Here is a 21,886-nt window from a genome sequence, read left to right on the forward strand (position 1 = left end):
CTAATAGCTGAGTAGTATTCCACTGTGTAAACGTGCCACATTTTCTCTATCCATCCTCTGGTTGTGGGACACTTAGGTTGCTTCCAGTTTCTGGGTATTATGAATAAAGTTGCTATGACCACAATTGAGCATGTGTCCTTGTGATATGGTGGAGCATCTTTTGGCTATATGTCCAGGAGTGGTTTAGCTGGGTCTTGACACAGATATATTCCCAGTTTTCTGAGAAACTTCCAGATTGATGTCTGGGGAAAAAAAAGACCCAAGATAGCTAAAACAATTCTTTACAATAAGAGAGCTTCTGGAGGTATCACCATCCCTGACTTCAAGCTGTACTACAGAGCAATAGTAATAAAAAACCACATGGTATTGGCATAAAAACAAACAGGTTGATCAGTAGATTGAAGACTCACAAATAAACTCACACACCAACTAACACCTTCTTTCTGACAAAGAAGTCAAAACCATACAATGGAAAAAAGAAAGCATCTTCAACAAATGGTGCTGGTTTAACTGGATGCAGGCAGGTAGAATAATGCCAATAACCCATATTTATCACCCTGCACAAAACGAAAATCCAAGCAGATCAAAGGCTTCAACATAAAACCAGATACACAAAATGTATAAGAAGAGAAAGTGGAGAACAGCCTTGAACTTATTAGCACAGGAGACAACTTCCTGAACAGCTCAGACTCTAGATCAACAACTAATGAATGGAACTTCATGAAACTGAAAAGCTTCTCTAAGGCAAAGAACATTATCAACAGAACAAAATGACAGCCTACAGACTCATAGAATATCTGCACCTTACATCTGACAAAGGACTAATGTCTAAAATAGGTAAAGAACTCAAGAAATTGGAATCATTTAATGTCCAAGCCCTTTGCCATAACATTAGTTTGCTTAGCAAATACATAGTCTACAGGCTTTTTCTTTTCTTCATAGGATCATATTTGTAAAACTTGAAAAGATGAAGGCTTTAAATAACTATATATCCTGAATGAGATTAATTTGATCCTCCCTGGATTGCTGCAGCAGCAAGGACACATCTTCTTCCACATGGACATGCATAGGAAGATTTCTTGATTACTAGAGAGGTGTTTTGGAGCCTAGTCCAAACTGGCACATCCACAGCGTGACTCCTGTACCTGAGGCTCATTGATCGTTGCTGAACAGGGAGTGGAAAGATTGTTACAGCCACAGCATCAGGGACTCTGTGTGACTGTGACTCCTAGGAAGGTCAAAAGCTCCACCCATAAACCTCACCAACACGGCTGCCTAAACATGAGTTGAATAAAGATGGCATCATAAGACATGCTAACATGAGTGAGGGAAAGCTCGTGATGCCTAACCCTACACAATAAACTACAGGCAACTAAGGAATGCTCCAAGTAGGAGAAATCGTCTTCCCACAGAAGAGCATATCTCCTGGTTATCCAATACCAAGTCGTCATTTCTGAAAATCGTGTGTGTGTGTGTGTGTGTGTGTGTGTGTGTGTGTGTGTGTGTGTGTGTGTGTGTATCAGTAACATTACACAGACTGGGCAAATTGTATTTATGTATTTAGAAATATATATATATATATATATATATATATATATATACATACATACATACATACATACATACACTACACTACACTACACACACACACACACACTTTTTTCTTGTGCTTTTTCTGTGGCTGTTTTTCTCCTGTTTGCACCATCCTATTTCATATTTTATCTTATTTTATTTACATTATATTTCAGGTTTCTGCTTATATTATTGTCAGAGAGAAAATGAAAGAAGGAAAGAAAGAAAGAAGATTTGGGTGAGTAGGGAGCTGGGAAAGAGAGGAGGACCTGGGAGGAGTTAGAAGAGGAAAAACTATAATTGGAATATATTGTATGAAAATGTATATTTTTCAATTAAAACAAAATTCCTGCTTCATGTTCTGCTTTTAGTGACTCTTAACATGAGCCCCTTTAAAAGTTAGGGTGCTGCCCTATTAATTTGATTTTCTTACAGCTTGTCAGTTAAATTTATAAACACCCTGTAGCCAAAGCACTTGATTTGCTTACTTTCAGTGTCCTCCCCTGACAGCTTAGATGCAAACTTCCTTAGACACAGCATTTGTAGCCACCACCACTGCCACCATCTTCCTACCCCCTGCCCACCAGCTGGACATAGATAAGAAAATGCTGACAGCAGAGCAGAAAGGCAAAACAAAGCAAATTGTTTTTCCAATAAAGACTGCTTTGACTGTTTCCTACACTACTTCTTTCCTTCCTTCTTTCCTTTCTTCCTTCCTTCCCTTTCCTTTCCTTTTTTTGGCAAATTTTAGGATTGTTTTACAAATGCCCAAAGGACATTTCATTGAAGTTTAAGGAAATCCATAGAATGTTAGGTGGGAGTTGGTATTTTATTTGGAGGGGAAGATCTGGGGGTTGTTTTAATGAGACTGATTTACTTGGGATTTTTTTTTTAGTTTTGTTGTTGTTGTTGTTGTTGTTGTCGTCGTCGTCACTGAATTAGTTGTAGGACACATCACACACAGCCTCTAGCTGCCCTGTAGAGGTGGGGTAACAGTAACAGCACAGGACAACGTAAGAAAAAATGAGTATGTAGATCTATGTAACAGTGGGTCCAGAAATAAACCCACACCTTCTGAGCTTTAAAAAAGTTGCTTTGAACATATGGGTGGCGGGGTCCCTTTAGCGACTTGTATTAGAAAAAAAAAAAAAAACAGGATATCCACCTGTAAAAGACTGAAACAAACCCTTGCCCTTTCCTCTAGAAAAATACTAACTCAAAAATAGATAAACTCAAAATTTGAAAAGTTGAAACCACCAGAGGGAAAATATAAGAAGAAAACTTCAAGATGATGGTAAGAACTGATGGACCGGGCGGGCCTCATCAAAAAAGACACAACAGGATGAAGAGATAGGCTTGAAAATGAAAAATCTTTACCTGTTACTAATTGCCCAGAAGATCAATATCCAGAATATTTAAAAACTCAAAATACTGAAAAGAAATGAGAAATATCAATAAATGGTCAATGTGTTCAGAAGATTGACAGCTCAGTGAGGCAAAAATCAAGGCCAGATCATGGCAGCATGAAACTCTCTGTGTGATATTAGACTTTCGTGGGAGGGAAGGGGCACTAGGGTTGGAAATGTAAACGTTAGACGGCTTGTCCTTGAGACCTGCCTTTACACAGGGAGCTGAGACAAAGTAGCTTACAAGGAAAGTGACCTCAGGAAGCACTGGGGTGAACTTAGGGGGTGACATAAGTCAGCGCAAACACCTCCAAGACTCAGCTGGACCCACTTCGTCCCATGGAAGACCCAGAGAAAGCTGTGCGATGCATGGCCACTTAACTGAGTGCGCAAAGGCTTCTGCTCACCCAGTCCCCCTCACTGCGTGAACCCTGTGCCTAGGGCCTTTAACTCTCCTCCCTACTGCTGCTGCCTCAACCAAAGGAAATTCTTGGTATACAGCCCATACTTTTTTTTTCTATGAGAACATCTTCCTCTCTGGGCAGGGAAGTGCAAAGGGGACAGGGCTGGCCACCTGAGTTCACATGCTCTCTCTGTACTTAGAAATCGGCTTCAGAACTTGACAGATGAAGAAAATGATCTTAGAGGAAAAATAAGGAGACATGATATATATATATCTGTACACCTGCAAATTTTTGGTTTATTTAATACATAAGAGAATTTTCATTTTTAAAGAACATGGTAAAGAACAAGTACTTCTTTGGGACTAGGATCAAACTTTACAGGTTTCAGAGAAAATGTAAACTTGTGGTCATTTTAGAGAAAGATAATAAACAGGCAAGAGTAGGGACAGTATTTTGGAGGCTGAAATCAATCTCAGCTGGAACAAAGGCTTTACAAAACAATTGGTCTACATCAGGAATGGTGGGTGGTGAAGGACAGGAGACTGTCGGTGACAGTGCTCAGCAGCAAGAACCACTAGAGCATGCTGGGCGGCAGCAGGTGGTCTGGCAACAGCTGGGGCGGCAGCAGCTAGAGATGCAGCACTGGGGCCTGCAACAGCTGGACACACAGCAGCTGGGGCGGCAGCAGCTGGTCTGGCAACAGGTGGGGCGGCAGCAGGTGGTCTGGCAACAGCTGTGGCGGCAGCAACTAGAGATGCAGCACTGGGGCCTGCAACAGCTGGACACACAGCAGCTGGGCCGGCAGCAGCTGGTCTGGCAACAGGTGGGGCGGCAGCAGGTGGTCTGGCAACAGCTGGGGCGGCAGCAGCTAGAAATGCAGCAGCTGGGTCTGCAGCAGCTGGTTCCACAACAGCTGGAACTGCTACAGCAGGGGCGGCAGCAACTGGACACACAGCAGCTGGGCCTGCAGCAGCTTGGGCGACAGCAGGTGGACTGGCAGCACACAGACTGGCAGCACTGGGGCCTGCAGCAGCTGGACACACAGCAGCTGGGGCGGCAGCAAGAAGGCCTGCAGCAGCTAGAAATGCAACAGGTGGGGCGGCAGCAACTAGAGATACAGCAGCTGGGGCGGCAACAGCTAGGCTGGCAGCACTGGGGCCTACAGCAGCTGGACACACAACAGCTGGGGCGGCAGCAGGTGGTCCTGCAGCAGGTGGTCTGGCAGCAGCTAGGCTGGCAGCAGCCTTGGCCACAGCCCTCCTCAGAACAGACAGAGCCACAACAGGAGTTGACCATGGTGTCGGAGGTGGAAGTTCTGGGTGGGTTTACAAGAAGGTGCGTTGGAAGGTTTGGAAGTGAGAGTCTCCCTGCCCACATCCCCTTTTATACCCTGCTGAGAGGCTGCTGTCCTCACATACAGTATTCGTGTTCCTTGTTATTGTTTATGTTAATAAACAGGTGATTATCAAATTAGGTTTCTTTTCCTGGCTAAACTATTCAGGTAGATGGAAAACACAGCGATTTTTTTTTCCTGGTGTTAAGATTCATCATCAGGTCTCGCTGAACCATCTCCCAAGTGTCTTTCTTGCTTTCGTAGCTTCTAAACAATTGTCACATGACATTGTGTGTCTAGTCACTGTATGCTTCAGCTTCATAGCAATGGCTCTACTGTCTACCCTTAGATAACCATTGGTATTACATGATTGTTTCTCGTGACCCAGGAGGATACAAGTTTATTATGCTGTTGGCTCATACATAAGGGGTCAGGCTGGCACAGGTTTGACCACAAAAACCCCAAATGATATGAAAAATGAAAACCTATTAAGCCATATCTCCTATTCCATGTGGACCATGGTTCACCTTCTAGATTATTGGTCAATGAGAAACACAGAAAAATTTGGGCAGAAAACTAAGTGATGAAATGTTAATTTTTTTCAGAAACAAAACCTGTATCTAATGTTCAGTTTTAATACCTCTTAGGGGAAATGGGCTACAGCTCAGTTATTCCTCAAAGTCCAGGTGCCTTATTCCTGCCGTGTGGGCTTCTTGTCCTGTCTCTGCTAGACAGTCCTTCCTATGTTAGTAGCAACTCCTGACCCAAGCTCTTTCCTTTCTAACATGTAACTTTAGTTAGATGAACAACTTTAGTTAGATGAACAACTTTAGTGTGTCTTATTCTATTTGGCCCCAGACCTTCTGTGCCTGTGGAGTTCCTTGCCCCTGTAGCTTCACCTTAGTCTACTCAGGTAAGTGGACCTTTAGGTCATCCTTTAGGTCTTCCTGTGGAAAAAATGTAAAAAGAATGAGTAATTGTTTTAAAAAGCATATGTCTACATGAAAGGTTATCAGTTTATATTGGGGACATATTAATGGGTTAAGGGGTACAAAATTCCCACCTAGGTGGCCAGTGACTGGGGTTTCTAAAAATTAAGAATGCTACCAGTCCATTATTCATGGTCTGTTGGTATAGAAACAGGCAGAGACTTGCTGTAGCTATGTGATGACATAATTAAATGTCTTAATTAGGACCATTTAATGACCAAGCACATTGTAATATTCTTTTATCACACTTGCTTAGCGTGCATTCGATTTACTTGGGTTTTCATTGGCTTGAAGTTGTAAATTAGATGATATGTATACTTTAAACAATGATACACGTAGGAAGTTTGTTGTTGTTGTTTGTTTCACTGTTGTTAGAGGGACCACAGATGAAATAAAGGTATTGTTTAAAGACTGTGTTAATTAGTAAGAAAGTTTTTATTTCCATTTAGGAAGATGAAAAAGGCTCTTTCCCCATAACTAAAAAGACAGTAAGTTCTCACTGCATAGAGAATTTACATAGACAGAATCACAAACCTTTGACCAGCACAAGTCCTTAGTGGCTGCAAGATTGAACCCCCCGAAACCAATATATATATATATATATATTTTTTTTTTCAATAATGGTTATTTAACTAATAGAAAGCAACTGTCTGTGGCTTAGAACCACTGATCTTTGAACACTGTAGATTGAAAGTCCAATAGTCCTCTTTACTATTTTAGGTCACTCTAGAACTCACAGGACCCAAGCCACATCAAGGAGAGTGGAACAATAGGGAATTGAGCTTGGTATGAAACTACTGCATGTGGAACAGTGGCTCCCATGATTATGTGTATCGTTTGACCTCGGGAGGGGGGGGTAATCACTATTATTAATTCTAAATTGCTTTTATATTACTTTTCTTAGCCATGATGCTACCTCAGTGGGTGCATGTCGCCAACAAATGCAGTTTAATTACACAGTAAGTTTGTGGATATTACATAAAGATAATTTTACTAAACACATATAATTTTATTCCTTTGCTAGCTGGAGCAGGCAACTTTGAAATAAACCACCAACTGTTATCAGTTTTCTAGTGTTTAAGATGTATGTAATTTCGTGTCCTCAAGCTACTTGCTTCTAACCAACAGCATATAGTAACATTCACTGATGAAATGACAAGAGGTTTGTGGCTTTCCTATCTGTAGTCCTCTCTGTCCTCCAGGTTTTTACTCCATCACTGGCTTTTTTGATGAACTTATACTAAGTGGGAGAGATTCCTGAAGTGAAAACAAACAGACAAAAACAAAACAAAAAAAACCCTAAGATCAGCCTGAGCTCACCACCTGACAAGCACTGGGTCTCCCACTCCATCTGTTTCCAAGGATCAAACACTCTCAGCCACCAAACAAGTGATCGTGGAATCTGATTCTTTTTGGTTGACTCCTCACACATGACCCCAGTGACAACCTTGTAACACGCTAGGAAGTCTGACTGCACCTGATTCTTGAAGCACAGAAACTGTGAAATAATGAGTGTGTTGTGGGTTTTTGCTACATTTTGAGTAAATATAAGAGATACCAATTACTAATCAATCTTTATCTGGTCCCACATGACTCATAGAAAGGTGAAGAAGGGGTCAAACTCTATAGAGAAATGGGTATGTTGGAATAAGTGTATTCATATGTCCCGAAGACCCAACAGGTGGTTTCCTTGGTGGCATGGAGACACTGCTAGCTAAGGTGATATGGGAAAAGCAGGCAGTGAGGTGAACAGTGTCACAGAGAAACTCAGTACATCCATGTCACTAAAGCTAGAACATTGACAATAAATACTACAGTAGACTGCAGCTCTCCAGAGGTGAACAGACAAGATCCCAGACAGCCTTGGTGAACATCATAATTATCAGAGTTAATGTAGGATAATGTAGAGTACTGTAACTTAAGGGGTTATATAGGGACCATTAAGAGATTTTGGAATTACTCATAATTCAAGATAGACAACCAAAACTGGCATGGCCACAAATATAGGCCTAGAGTCCCACGTGTATGTGTAACTAACTCTATATATTTCTCTAATCTCTGGACCATCAATTGAAACATTATACTCTTGCCGACTAAAAAGCCACAATGGGTGTGTGTGTGTGTGTGTGTGTGTGTGTGTGTGTGTGTGTGTACATATATACAAACGTGATGAATGGTTATCGATACAGAAGAAATTGGGATGTCCATGTATTTGTATGGTGTTGGATAGCTAAAGAGAATTGACAATGACAGCTGGATATGAAAATGCCTGCATGGCCTTCATTAGAATCCAGCAGTGAGAGTAGGAAAATATGTGTGGGTTACTTCAAGCCACTCTTGTGGTTGGTCCATTGGGTCCCAGACACACCTGATGTGAAACCCAACACATTGTTTCCTTGAGATATGAAATATAAGCTCTCAAAGCATAAAAGGAAATGTGAAACCTTTGGTAATTGCTCTTCGCCATTCCTACTACCACTCCATGCAACCTAGGGTGATAATGGGATATCTTAGTTGTCTGATTGGCTAGATTGAAAAAAAAGCTAAAGGACAAGCCTCTGGACACACCTGTTGGGTGGGGAGGACTACATTAGATGTCAGACCCACTGGGGCAGTCCTGGTGTTTTTAGGGGAGAAATACAACAACCACAAACCAATAAAGATATTGTAGCCAAGCCTTCCGAACTCTCAGGTTGTAACTTTGGTAGCTGTATGAGGCAAGTGGCATAACACAGCAGGTGCCCACTAATCGACACTTCGAAGATAACTTTCTGTCGTAATTTTGACTAGCGGGTTGGTGAATGCAGAGCAAAGGCAGTAGATGTGTGAAGAAGGTGGTAGGGTGGTCTACTCAGGTCATCTTTTGAGCGGTGTCAGAGTGACTCACACTGTTCTCCTTATTCCTCGGTAGTTGTGTTTAGCTGTAGATTCCATCTGGAGGTGTCTACCTCGTGGCCATAGGTACTGAAAGCTTTGGGCCATAACCTTCAACGCCTTTTAGCATGCAGTTTTCTCAAAAACTAGTAGAACTCTCAAATGATCCCTCTATCTACGCTACCCCTGGATGTGCACAGGGTGGCACTGAAGGCGACGTGCAATCAGAGATTCCAGCACACCCATGTTTATAGAGTTGCTGCTTATAGTAGTCAAGCCCTAAAATAAGCTCAGTGTGAGTCTGCAGATGAGTGAGTGATGAAAATGTGGCACGTGCAGACAATGGGGGCCATTGCCACCCATCAGGAAGGATTAAATCCTGTCATTTGCAGGGGAAAAGAATAGAACACCATGTTAAGTAAAAGAAATGCGGCTCAGGAGGAGACTCATCAAATGTCTCATCTACGAAACTGACTCAGAAAAGGCTGAAGAAGGAGAACTGAGATGGGAAAGGATTAGGATCTGCAGGAGGGCAGCGAGGGGGTGAGTGTCAGGGACGGGAAGCCCACAGACCCAACCCGAGAAACGATTGCTTTCTATACATATGAAAGTGTCATAAGGAGACCCACTTATTGTCTAACTATTAAATACTAAATAAAAACATTATGGCCATTGACTAGATCTGGATAGGGGTTTAAAGTTTACCGCCTGTATTGTCCTTGGCTGGTGCCTTAGTTTGAGCGGGACCCCTGGGCCCAAATCTGCCTATCATAATGTTCTACTTGTAGGTTTCTAGGACCCTCTGGATCCTTCTACTTTGCCATTCTCCCATGCTTCTCTCATCTAGAGTCCCAATAAGATGTCTTCCCCTCTGTCTCAGTTTCCTGGTAAGTGAAGGCTTTGGTGGGACATGCCCCTCGGGTTAGTATGCAGATATAAGTGAGTATATACTATTTAAGTCTTTCTGCTTCTGGGTTAACTCACTCATTATGATAATTTCTAGCTCAATCCATTTACCCACAAATTTCGGGAATTCCTTGTTTTTAATAGCTGAGTAGTATTCCATAGTGTATATGTACCACTTGATACCCTATGAGCATATACAGGGAGAGGTAATCCCCCTCAGGAACAGTCATAGGGGAGGGGAATAAGGGGAAAAGGGGAGGGAGGGAAGAATGGGAGGACACAAAGGATGGGATAACCATTGAGATGTAACAAGAATAAAGTAATAATAAAAAATTTAAAAAATAAAATAAAAATAAAAAAAACCATTATGGCATTAAACAGTAACAACAAAAAGACTTAAGATATCTACTATAACAAAATTGTACAAATATCGGGCTAAAGCTGTAGCTACAGGTTCCTGAGATAGACAAATATTGGGCTGAAGCTGTAGCTACAGGTTCCTGAGATAGACAAGTATTGGGCTGAAGCTGTAGCTACAGGTTCATGAGATAGACCACTGCAGTGAGCAGCAATCCTGAGATTAGGAGTAACTCACCCTGCCTCAGTGCGGGTGTCAGATGACACATGATTAGGGATGCAGAATTCTTGAGTTGCTTCCGCAGTAAGGCTGTCTAGATAAGGTGGAGTGCAGCAGTGGACATGAAGTAGTTACTTGGGCAAATGGTCTCAGGAAGCATTTAAACTAGAAAGATTATACCAGGCAAAGAGGAAGCCAATGGAAAACTCAAGGAGTAGAGCACCCTAGGAGACAACTAGCTCCCATGACACCCAGGGCCTCGAGGAACGCCACCATGACACACTTCATCTAGGAAGGAAGTGAGGGAGAGCACGTGATCACAACTCAACTTCACTGCTTGAGCTCTGTGCTCAGTGGTGTTTACTATCTTTCCTACAGGCCACTCTTCAACTAGAGATGGTCAGGGAGATGTGTGTGCTTGCCCTAGGGGACCTTCTATATAGGAAGATGGACACAGCGGGAACAGAGCAGATGCCTGGAATCGTCTGCTATGGTCTTCACCTTGTAAGAGATGAGCCAAAGTACTGACAAATGAGGATGACAACTCAAGAGATGAGACATATGTACACTTGTATGCTTGCAAAACTACAATTTATTCAGAATATAGGCAGGGAGGGATCAGTTTTTGAAAACTGAAGAGAACAAAGTGTGAGGATAAGATAACCTTACATATTTTATAGAAAAATCAATCTTGTGTTCATTTGAAAAAGACCTGGGGACAATGTGTTTGGAAGGTTTAAAATCAGTTAAGAGAGAGGCTTTATAGGGCATGGGACTCTTGGGGTTCAGCTCATATATGGTCTACATCAGGAAAGGTGGGTGATGAAGAACAGGAGACTGGGTGACAGTGCTCAGCAGCAAGAACCACTAGAGCATGCTGGGCGGCAGCAAGTGGTTCTGCAGCAGGTGGTCTGGCAACAGGTGGGGCGGCAGCAGCTGGAGATACAGCACTGGGGTCTGCAGCAGCTGGGGCGGCAGCAGCTGGACACACAGCAGCTGGGGCGGCAGCAGCTGGAGATGCAGCACTGAGGTCTGCAGCAGCTGGACACACAGCAGCTGGGGCGGCAGCAGCTGGAGATGCAGCACTGAGGTCTACAGCAGCTAGACACACAGCAGCTGGGGCGGCAGCAGCTGGAGATGCAGCACTGAGGTCTGCAGCAGCTGGACACACAGCAGCTGGGGCGGCAGCAGGTGGGCTGGCAGCACACTGACTGACAGCAGCTGGGTCTGCAACAGCTGGACACACAGCAGCTGGGGCGGCAGCAAGAAGGCCTGCAGCAGCTAGAAATGCAACAGGAAGGGCGGCAGCAGGTGGGCTGGCAGCACACAGACTGACAGCACTGGGGCCTGAAACAGCTGGGTCTGCAGCAGCTGGACACACAGCAGCAGCTAGGCCTGCAGCAGCTGGGCTGGCAGCAGCCTTGGCCACAGCTCTCCTCAGAGCAGACAGAGCCACAACAGGAGTTGACCATGGTGTCGGAGGTGGAGGTTCTGGGTGGGTTTACAAGAAGGTGCGTTGGAAGGTTTGGAAGTGGGAGTCTCCCCGCCCACATCCCCTTTTATACCCTGGTGAAGGGCTGCTGTCCTCACATGCAGTACTCGTTCCTTGTTATTGTTTATGTTAATAAATAGGTGATTAACAAATTATGCAAGTTTATTTTCCTGGATGAATTATCAAGGTAGATGAAAAACAGTTTCCTCTTCCTGATGTGTTAGGGCTCATTGTCAGCTCTTGAGAAGCCATCTGCTAGGTGTTTTATATGCTTTAGTTCCTTCTAGAAGAGTTTCCACAATACACTATATATCTTGTCACTCTGTCCTTAAGTCTCATACTACACAGCACAACTGTCCACTCTTAGGTAATTATGATTCCTGCAGATCTTTTCTCATGACCAAGGAGGATAAAGCTGAATTAGTTTGATGGCTCATCGTGATTCAGACAGGGCAAGGTAGGTCTCCAGACACCTCCCATGCAGACTCTGATCCAGTTTCTAGATTTTTAAAAATTGGAAATGGAGTAATCTCCAGTGGTAAGCTGGATGGTAAAATGTTGAGTTTCATTCACTTTTTTTCTAACAAAAACAATAATCTAAAACTAATTTTCATGTCACTTAGGAGAGAGTGACATTTGACTGCACAGCTGAGCTATATCATAAAATGCATGCATGTCCCTAAGCTGTGTCCTTTGACCTTATGTCTTTGCCATCTGTCTTCTGGCTTTAACTGATCCTGCCAACCACGTTGTCTCAGTTTCGAGACTTTGGAATCCCTATTAGACAACATGCCAATGCCTCTTAATCTAGATCAGTGGTTCTCAACCTGTGTACCATGATCCCTTGGAGGTTGCCTTCCACATGGGTCTCCTAAGACTATCAGAAACCACAGATATTTGCATCACTGTTCATAATACTATCAAACTTGCAGTTATGAAGTAGCAATGAAAATAATTTTATGATGGGGGTTACCACAGCACGAGAAACTGTAATAAAGGGGCCACAGCATTAGAAGGTTGGCAAGACGTTAGTTAGCTTGTCCCCAACCTTTCTGTGTCTGTCATGGCCCTGCCTGAGACTTTTAGATATACAAGACTCTCCTGCTCCCTGGGTAGAATCGTGGCTGGACGGCTCCTTACAGCTTTTCTTTTAAGAATAATATAACAAGAAAATGATTGAAAGCTGGTACTTAGATGAGCAGATTTTAGCTTGTGTCTGCTCATACTGTGGTCAGAGTACAGACTTCAAGTGAGGAAAGCCTCCACCCCACAGGCCAGGCGATTAGAGCTTCAGGTAAGGAGGTATGCTGCCTCCTCTGCCTCCCAGAGACCAGCTGGCGATGATGTCATCCTTAGGATCCTTTAAAGACAAGTCCCTCTGCAAGACTTTCATCTCACTGGCTTGCGAAGCAAACTCGTCAATTTCATACTTTTACTTGAGGCTTCTCTCTGTAGTGCTGAAGAAAGAGAAAGACGTAAACACTTAGATAGCCATAGTAGTAAAATGCTTGCTCGATTTGCAGCATCATAGCCACAGAGTGAAAAAATACAGACACGGTTGGTTCTTAGGGGAGATGTTTCTCTGTAGAACTAGGAAAATGAAGGCATCTCCTCGGGGCTGGGGTTTAGCTCAGTTGTAGAACACTTGCCTAGCACGTACAAGGGCCTGTGGTCAAGCCCAACACTGAAAACTGCATGTGAGAATAAAGCCAGCTGCCACCCACCCACCCACAGCAGAAACAATGAGTCCATTCCAAGATCTGAGGTAGATCATGTGTGTCAAAGGTTTATAAAACTCTTCAGTTTATTCCAGTGCCCAACAAAGCTTGAAATCCCTCTCCTTAAATCTTCCACGACACATTGCTGATTCTGTTCAGAAGAGAACTGGCCAAATCAGGTACATATCACCGAGCGGCATCTAAAATTACAGAGGATGTGTTCCCTGAACTGGACACATTGAGCTCCAAGCATTGGAGACTAGCAGAGTCACAGCACTGAGAATGGGACTGAAGCCCGGTGGGAAGTTGCTATAGATGGCACACTGGCGTATTAAAGAGGAAACCCCACCCTGAGAGACATCACTCAACATACCTGTTGCTAAAATGTACTGGGAGTCTAGCAAGCAGACCAAACAATTGGTGCCCAGTGTGCTGCACCAGACCCATGCAGCGTCCACCTATGCTGTACTTGCATTATGTGAGGTTTAATGTCTCTTGACTTTAAACTTTAAACTTCACTTTGCAAAATAATTTTTAAATTGTATTTATTTATTCACTTTTCATTCCTATCTCAGCCCCCTTCCCTCCTCTCCTCCAGGTCCCACTCTCCTTCTCTTGTTCCCTTTCCTCCACTCCCCTTCTCCTCAGAAAAGGGGAGTCCAACAACAACAACAACAACCTGCCTGGCACATGAAGTGGCATCAAGACTAAACCCATCTGCTTCCACTGAAGTCAAACAAGGCAGCCCAGCTAGGGGAAAGTAATCCAAAAGCAGGTGACAGAGCCCATGCCAGAGATTTCCCCTGCTCCACTTGCTAGGGGACCTACATGAACACCAAGCTGCCCATCAGCTAAATGTGTGTAGGGGCCTTGGCCCAATCCGTGCATGCTCTTTGATGGTGGTTCAGTCCCTGTAAGCCCCCATGGTCCTCGGTTAGTTAACTCTGTTGGCCTTCTTGTAAAGTTCTTGTCACCTCTGGGTCTCTATATCCTTCCCTCAACTCTTCCACAAGACTCCTTGAGCTCCATCTAATGTTTGGCTGTGAGTCTCAGTATCTGTTCCATCCTCTTTTGGGTAGAGCCTCTCAGAGGACAGCTACGCTAGGCTCCTGTCTGCAACCACAGCAGAATATCGTTATTAGTGTCATAGGCTGGCTCTCTCCCATGGGTGGGTCTCAAGTTGGGCCAGTCATTGTTTGGCCATCCCCTCAATCTCTGTTCCATCTTTATCACCGCATATCTTGTAGACAGGGTAAATTTAGCTTTGGAGGTTTTGTGGTAAGGCTGGTGTCTTTTTCCTCCACTGGAAGTCCTGCCTGCCTATAGGAGATGGCCACTTCAGTCTCCATATTCTCTGCTGCTAGGAGTCTCAGCTAGGGTCACCCCATATCCTTCTAGGAACCTACCCAGTCATGGCATCTCCAGCCTGTCCCAGATGCCCCTTATTGGTTTCTATCTCACCTCCCACTCCCACTCTCTGCCTCCTAACCTGATCCCCATTCTCGCTCCCCTTCCCATCCCTTCTTCCACCCCATTATCTCTCTTCATCCACTTTGGATGTCTACTTTCCCTTCTGAGGAAGATTCAAGCATGCTCCCTTGGGCCCTCCTACTTTGGGTCTGTGGATTGTAGCATGGTTATCCTGTAGTTTATGGCTAATATCCACTTATAAGTGGACATTACACCACTATGTAAGTGGTGCATGTGTGTCTTTTTGGAGTCTGGGTTTCCTCACTCAGGATAATATTCTCCAGTTCCATCCATTTGTCCACTTGCCTGAAAATTGCATGATTTTGTGTGTGTTTATGTGTGTGTGTGTGTGTTAATAGCTAAAGTAGCATTCCATTGTGTAAATGTACCACATTTTCTTTATCCATTCTTTGGTTGAGGGACATCTAGGTTGTTTCCAGATTCTGACTATTATCAATAAAGCTGCTATGAGCATAGTCGAACCGGTATCTTTGTGTTATTGTGGAGTGTCTTTGGGTAAATTCTCAGGAGTGGTACAGGTGAGTCTTGAGGTAGAACTATCCCCAATTTTCTGAAAAACCTCTAGATTGGTTTCCAAAGTGGTTGTACAAGTTTGCCCTCCCACCAGCAATGGAGGAGTGTTCCTCTTCTTCTATGTCCTCACCAGCATGTGCTGTCACCTGAGTTTTTGATCTTAGCCATTCTGACAAGAGTAAAATGGAATCTCAGAGTCGTTTTGATTTGCATTTCCCTGATGACTAAGGACATTGAGAATTTCTTTAAGTGCTTCTTGGCCATTAGAGATTCCTCTGTTGAGAATTCTCAGTTTAACTCTGTGTCCCTTTTTTGATTGGGTTATTTGGTTAGGTACTGTTTAATTTCTTAAGTTGTTTATGTATTTTAGATATTCGCCCTCTGTCGGATTCAGGGTTGGTGAAGCTATTTTCCCAATATGTAGGCTGCCATTTTGTTCTATTGATAGTGTCCTTTGCCTTACAGAAGATTTTCAATTTCATGATGTCCCATTTATTGTTGACCTTAGTATCTAAGCTGCTGATATTCTGTTTAGAAAGTTGTCTCTTGTACCAATGAGTTCAAGGCTATTCCCCACCTTTTCTTCTATTAGATTTAGTGTATCTGGTTTTATGTTGAAGTCTTTAATCCACTCAGACTTGAGTTTTGTTTAGGGTGATAAATATGGATCTATTTGCATACTTCTATAGGCAGACATCCAGTTAGACAAGTACCATTTGTTGAACATGCTTTATTTTTTCAATTGTATGGTTTTGTCTTCTTTGTCAAAAATCAAGTGTCTATAGGTATGTGGGTTTATTTCTGAGTCTTTGATTCAATTCCATTGATAAACCTGTCTGTGTTTACGACAATACCATGCAGTTTTTATTTCTGTTGCTTTGTATTATAGTTTGAAATCAGAGATGTTTATACCTCAGAACCTCTTTTATTGTACAAAATTATTTTAGCTATCCTGGGTTTTTTTATTTTTCCATATGAAGTTGAGAATTGCTTTTTCAAGGTCTGTAAAGAATTGTGTTAGAATTTTTATGGGAATTGCATTAAATCTGTAGATTGCTTTTGGCAAGATGGCCATTTTTAACTCTGCTAATCCTACCTATCCATGAGCATGAAATATCTTTCCATCTTCTGATATCTTCCTCAGTTTCTTTCTCCAGCAACTTGAAGTTTTTGTCATACACATCTTTCACTTGCTTGGTTAGAGTTACACCATGATATTTTATATTGTTTTTGACTATTGTGAAGGGTGTTGCTTCCTTAATTTCTTTCTTAGTCCATTTATCATTTGTATAAAGGAAGGCTACTGATATTTTTGGAGTTAATTTTGTATCCAGCCATTTTGCTGAAGGCGTTTATCGTCTGTAGGAGTTTTCTGGTAGAGGTTTGGGAGTCACATATTAAATTTCTCTTTTCATCTTTTTTTAGAATATCATAATGAAAAAAAAAGCCAGTTAGAAAAACAGTGCAGTTAGAATGCAGAGAAGACAAACGTATTTGACATCTAGGTGCTAGATGGTGTCTTTCAGAAACCTGGCACAGGCTGAGAGTATATCTTGTCAAGCACCATGTTAGTACATACAACTATTTTTCACAAAATTTTGGCATGAATCTTGTCTATAGCTAACCTGGATAATTAGATGAGTAACCGGGTCTCATTTATGACATCATGTTCTGACTACAGTAAGTACGTCTAGTGGAAACTCACATACTTCCAATACAATTAACTCCCTTATAATTAAAAACAGAGCTCCTTTAAGTACTAATGAATATACACTGAATGAACGGATGAACGTGCAATGAATGAAAGCGTTTCATTTCAATCTTTATTGTTATAAAAAAGCATTTATACTAGAAATGTATAAGTGTCCATTTGCGACACAGTAGCTCTTAAGGAAGTATAGCCTAAGACCAAGTCAAAAGAGACATTTCATCTCCAAGAATGGCGCTATGTGTTGACCACATCTCTACCCACATAACCCAATAGAATCACTGCATCCTTGCCTCGACACTCCAGCGGTCTTTGTTTCGCTTTGCTTTTCCTTCCTTCCTTTCTTTTTTGGAGGGGTGGAGGATTTGTTATTGGAATTTTTTTTAAAAATCCTTCTCCTATTACAATACATCCCCATAATAGTCTCCCCCACCTCCTCTCCTCTTGGCCCATCCCCCTTTTCCCCTCTCCCCCACATCCACTCTTCCTCTGTTTTCCTTCACAAAAGAGCAGGCCTCCCAGGGCTATCAACTGAACAGAGCATATAAAGTTACAGTAAGACTAGGTACAAACCCTCATGTCAAGGCTGGATGAGGCAACCCAGTAGAAGGAAAAGGGTCCCAAGAGTAGGCAAAAGAGTCAGAGACACCCCCCGTTCCCACTCTTAGGGGTATCACAAAAATCCCAAGCTAAACAACTACAAGAGATATGCAGATGACCTAGTGGAGACCCATGTAGGCTCCGTAATTGCCACTTCAGACTTTGTAGGCCCCTAAGAGCCCTGCCTAGTTCATTCTGTGGCTTGTGTTCTCCTGGTGTCCTCGACCACTATGGCTCGTATAATCGTTCCTCCCCCTTTTGCACAGAGTTCCCTGAGCTCTGCCTAATATTTGGCTGTAGGTCTCTTAGCCCTCTAATAGATATCTGTAAACAGTGTAGTTTGGTTTCACAGTAATTTTGTGAGCATTGCATAGAATATCAATATTTTTATTCTCCCTCCCCCCTCCCCGCCCCTTTGCTTGATAGTTTACTCTACCTGGGAACAGAGTTCCCTTAAAATGGACCTCAGTTCTCTCTATCTGCTCTTCCCTGGTTGTGAGCCACTTACTGCTAACCAACAGCACATGGCAACAGTTGAGAATGAGGTGAGCAAAACTGTGACTTTCCTCTTGGTGACCAACTCTTCACAGAAGGTCCCTTTACAAGGACACAGACATCGCAGCCTGTCTGTACCTGGCTCCACAGAAACGGATGACAAATGTGGTGTGTTTTAGCTGTTGCATGCTCAGGGAGGATGGCGTGACTGTCGAGTGTTACTCTCTATTCACTTGGTCTCTCATGGCCCATAAAGGAGGAACAAAGAATCAAAAGGTGCAGAGAAGTAGATATGCTAGAATGTTCCTACTCATGAAGCTCAGAAACCCAGTGGAATGACTGTGTCCTAAGTGACCCAGTAAACACTCAGTTTACCAAGGCAGTAAGGGGCAGTTGAAGATGATTTAAGCAAGAAAAATAAAGAGACACAGTGGCATTTTATTTATGTACCTTCAAACTTTCGATTTATTTAGGATGTAGGAAACTTGTTTTCTTTTTTAAGTATGGCACAGAACAAATTACTGCAAAAGTTTACAGAGCTCAAAGAAAGCTCAAATGTGTGTTCATGTTAGACAAACTCCAAGCCGATGGGAGTTGGGCAATATATTTGTTGTCCCAATCAATCTCAGTTGTGTTAGAGGTTTTATAATGGGTCTCTTGGGATTCAGAACACGGATGGTCTATATCAGGACTCCTGTGTGATGAAGGACAGGAGACTGTGGGTGACAGTGCTCAGCAGCAAGAACCACTAGAGCATGCTGGGCGGCAGCAGGTGGTTCTGCAGCAGGTGGTCTGGCAGCAGGTGGGGCAGCAGCAGCTGGAGATGCAACACTGGGGCCTGCAGCAGCTGGACACACAGCAGCTGGGGCGGCAGCAGCTGGTCTGGCAACAGCTGGGGCGGCAGCAGCTAGAAATGCAGCAGCTGGGTCTGCAGCAGCTGGTTCCACAACAGCTGGAACTGCTACAGCAGGGGCGGCAGCAACTGGACACACAGCAGCTGGGCCTGCAGCAGCTTGGGCGACAGCAGGTGGGCTGGCAGCACACAGACTGGCAGCAGCTGGGTCTGCAGCAGCTGGACACACAGCAGCTGGGGCGGCAGCAAGAAGGCCTGCAGCAGCTAGAAATGCAACAGGAGGGGCGGCAGCAGCTTGGGCGACAGCAGGTGGGCTGGCAGCACACAGACTGGCAGCACTGGGGCCTGCAGCAGCTGGACACACAGCAGCTGGGGCAGCAGCAGGTGGTCCTGCAGCAGGAGGGCTGGCAGCAGCTGGGCTGGCAGCAGCCTTGGCCATAGCCCTCCTCAGAGCAGACAGAGCCACAACAGGAATTGACCATGGTGTCGGAGGTGGAGGTTCTGGGTGGGTTTACAAGAAGGTGCGTTGGAAGGTTTGGAAGTGGGAGTCTCCCCACCCACATGCCCTTTTATAGCCTGCTGAGGGGCTGTTGTCATCACAATAAGTATTCTTTCTTTGTTATTGTTTATATTACTGTAGATGATTATCAAATTAGGCAAGTTTCTTTTCCTGGTTAAATTTTCAAGGTGGATAAAAAACAAGAGTTCCTTTTCCTGGTTCCCTGTCCACTGTTGCTAAGCCACCAGTTAAGTGCCTTTCCTGGTTCAGTTTGCTCCAGGAGAGCTGTCACCTGACATCATGCATCTTGGTTCTCCTTACTTTCTTCTCTTTTTCTGTGACCCACTGTAGCTGTAGGACAGAATGGTGCTGATGCAATTCTATGAAAGTATCTCTTACAGCCTGAGAAACCGGGACTTCTGATGGGTGTATACAAACTCATGCACAGACTTAAATATACAAAAATGAGTCCAGGACCACCAGGGAGAGAAACCACTTCCCAAAAACACCTACCAAAAAAAGTATACAGAGACAAATAAAAGCATCAATGAAAGGAATTTTGTTAATCGCAGAGACTTCTACAAGGATTTAAGGAGACGTTTAAGAAAGACATTTCCTCTCGCCTTTAAAATCAGAATATGCTACTTTCTAAGATCTATTTTTATGGCTTCAGGGAGTGTGACTCAATACTCAGTTTTCCTTCAGGCCTATTTTTATTGCAGGGGCATGGGGGTGTACATATGTGTGCGAGTATGCATGTGTATGCAGGTGTCTGTAGAAGCCAGTAGAGGACATCAGAACTGGAGTTAAAGGCAAGTTCTGAGTCCTCTGACACGGCTGAACCTTGAACCAAACTCGGCTTGCTGCAAGCACAGCAACTGCTGAGCCATCTCTGCAGTTCCAAAAGACAACATACATTCTTTTCATAGACTATAGATAAATGATGCCCATCCTTGAGCCAATGGCTCCCACAGATGACCACATGGTGCAACCACCCTGAAGGGTGCTGCAAGCTGGCCGATTCTTGGTTTCTGCCCAGAGCCATCCTTATTTAATTGGTCTGGAGTAAAGCCTGGAGCTCAGAAGATTTCCAGCCTTCTCAGATTCTCTCAACAGGCACTGACGTTTGAGACCCACCTCCTTCAATTGTCCGTATTACATGCATCTGTGTCCATTTCAATTAAGAATATAGGTTGCAAAATAATAAAACGTAGCAAATGGTATTTGAATAATAGAGAAATCATCCTGAATTATAAACAATGAGGTTTAAGCATTTGTAACACTCTTTATGGTTGGAAACTACTCTATTAACAACATTGGCAGATTCACGTGGGTAAGAGAAACTGCTCCAGCTTGACCCACAGTGAAAGGTCACTGTAGCTAGACCTTCCACAGAGTGACCTTACAGAGGAAACCCAGAAGTGGGGACATCATCGTCCCACGTAACAGATAAGTTTTAACCACGATATGTTTAAGTAGAATTCATAATGAATGTCTGGACCACATTTACGAACACCTCCATCGTCACACAGAGTAGACTGTAGTGAATAATTTTTTTTCTGTTATAGAATTTTCCTCTTCTTGAGCTGTTTATCTTTCTGTCTTTTATGATGATGTAATAAAAGAGCTCAGTTAATCACTGCGGGAATGAGAATGGGCAAGGTTGGCACATGCAAATGCCGTCCATCCCAAGAACCAGGTCAGTTTCTATTGAAAACATAAGTAACTGAATGCCTGGTGTCAATAGGTACTTCATTTAGGGGTGTGTGTGTGTGTGTGTGTGTGTGTGTGTGTGTGTGTGTGTGTGTGTGTGTGTCTTTGAGACAAGGTTTCTCCGTGTAGCCTTTGCTTTCCTGGACTTGCTTTGTAGACCAGGCTGGCCTCGAACTCATCATTAGGTACATAAAACGCACAGTAAGCAAACCAGACTTCTCTCATTAGGCATCACGTATGCTATATAAATGCATAGTCCATTATATTTAGTAAATACTTCCTATGTATTCTATATGTAGCTAAGATATACTGTCAGTAGGCAGGTTTCAGTCTGACTTTTTTCTCCGTTTATATCTTTATCTAAATAGAGACACAAATAGTTATTTTTAAACCTTATTTTGCATTTCATCTAGGTTACTTTTTTGTTGTGCCTGTTGTGAAATGATAGATATATTCAGATCAGTTTGTGAAGTAATAACGATGTCCACCTATTGTTGATTTAATTTCATCTTGTTTCTGTTCATCTTTATATGTTATTTATCTATACCCAGTTTTAAGTGTTTGGTTGTAGGAGGCACAGAGGTCTTTGTGCTCACAAATAGGGGGCACCTGAAATATTAAACACACAGTGTTGTTCCTTCAGCAGAAGGGATGGGTAGCCTAGAACCCATCAAAAGGATGAGAGCAGATGTGGGTATTACTAGCCTACTGACCATTGCACTACCTGTGTGGCCAGGACCACA

General features: G+C 43.3%; 3 protein-coding genes across 6 annotated transcripts; all 3 read right to left on the reverse strand.

Annotated features, from left to right (window-relative positions):
- Positions 1-3,900: 3,900 nt before the first annotated feature.
- LOC127200360 (keratin-associated protein 4-12-like) lies at positions 3,901-4,687 on the reverse strand. Its single transcript, XM_051158549.1, has one exon. The coding sequence runs from the start codon at positions 4,676-4,678 to the stop codon at positions 3,941-3,943; it is 738 nt and encodes a 245-aa protein (XP_051014506.1). The 5' UTR covers positions 4,679-4,687; the 3' UTR covers positions 3,901-3,940.
- Positions 4,688-10,912: 6,225 nt separating this feature from the next.
- On the reverse strand, positions 10,913-11,578 carry LOC127200362 (keratin-associated protein 4-3-like). The gene has a single exon (XM_051158559.1). It carries the CDS (start codon positions 11,531-11,533, stop codon positions 10,913-10,915), a length of 621 nt encoding a protein of 206 aa, XP_051014516.1. The 5' UTR covers positions 11,534-11,578.
- Positions 11,579-18,519: 6,941 nt separating this feature from the next.
- On the reverse strand, positions 18,520-19,413 carry LOC127200366 (keratin-associated protein 4-2-like). 4 transcript variants are annotated; one of them, XM_051158565.1, is made up of 3 exons: positions 19,082-19,413; positions 18,972-19,036; positions 18,520-18,836 (listed from the first exon to the last, which is right to left on the reverse strand). In XM_051158565.1, the coding sequence occupies exons 1-3, from the start codon at positions 19,411-19,413 to the stop codon at positions 18,811-18,813; spliced, it is 423 nt and encodes a 140-aa protein (XP_051014522.1). In that variant the 3' UTR covers positions 18,520-18,810. The 4 variants fall into 4 exon arrangements, with proteins under 4 accessions (XP_051014522.1, XP_051014520.1, XP_051014519.1 ...); XM_051158563.1 differs by lacking the exon at positions 18,972-19,036 and having other exon boundaries at positions 18,520-18,925; positions 19,121-19,413; XM_051158562.1 differs by having other exon boundaries at positions 18,520-19,015; positions 19,121-19,413.
- Positions 19,414-21,886: the final 2,473 nt, after the last annotated feature.

Source organism: Acomys russatus, chromosome 16, assembly GCF_903995435.1.
Source record: "Acomys russatus chromosome 16, mAcoRus1.1, whole genome shotgun sequence".
Classification (NCBI taxonomy): domain Eukaryota; kingdom Metazoa; phylum Chordata; class Mammalia; order Rodentia; family Muridae; genus Acomys; species Acomys russatus.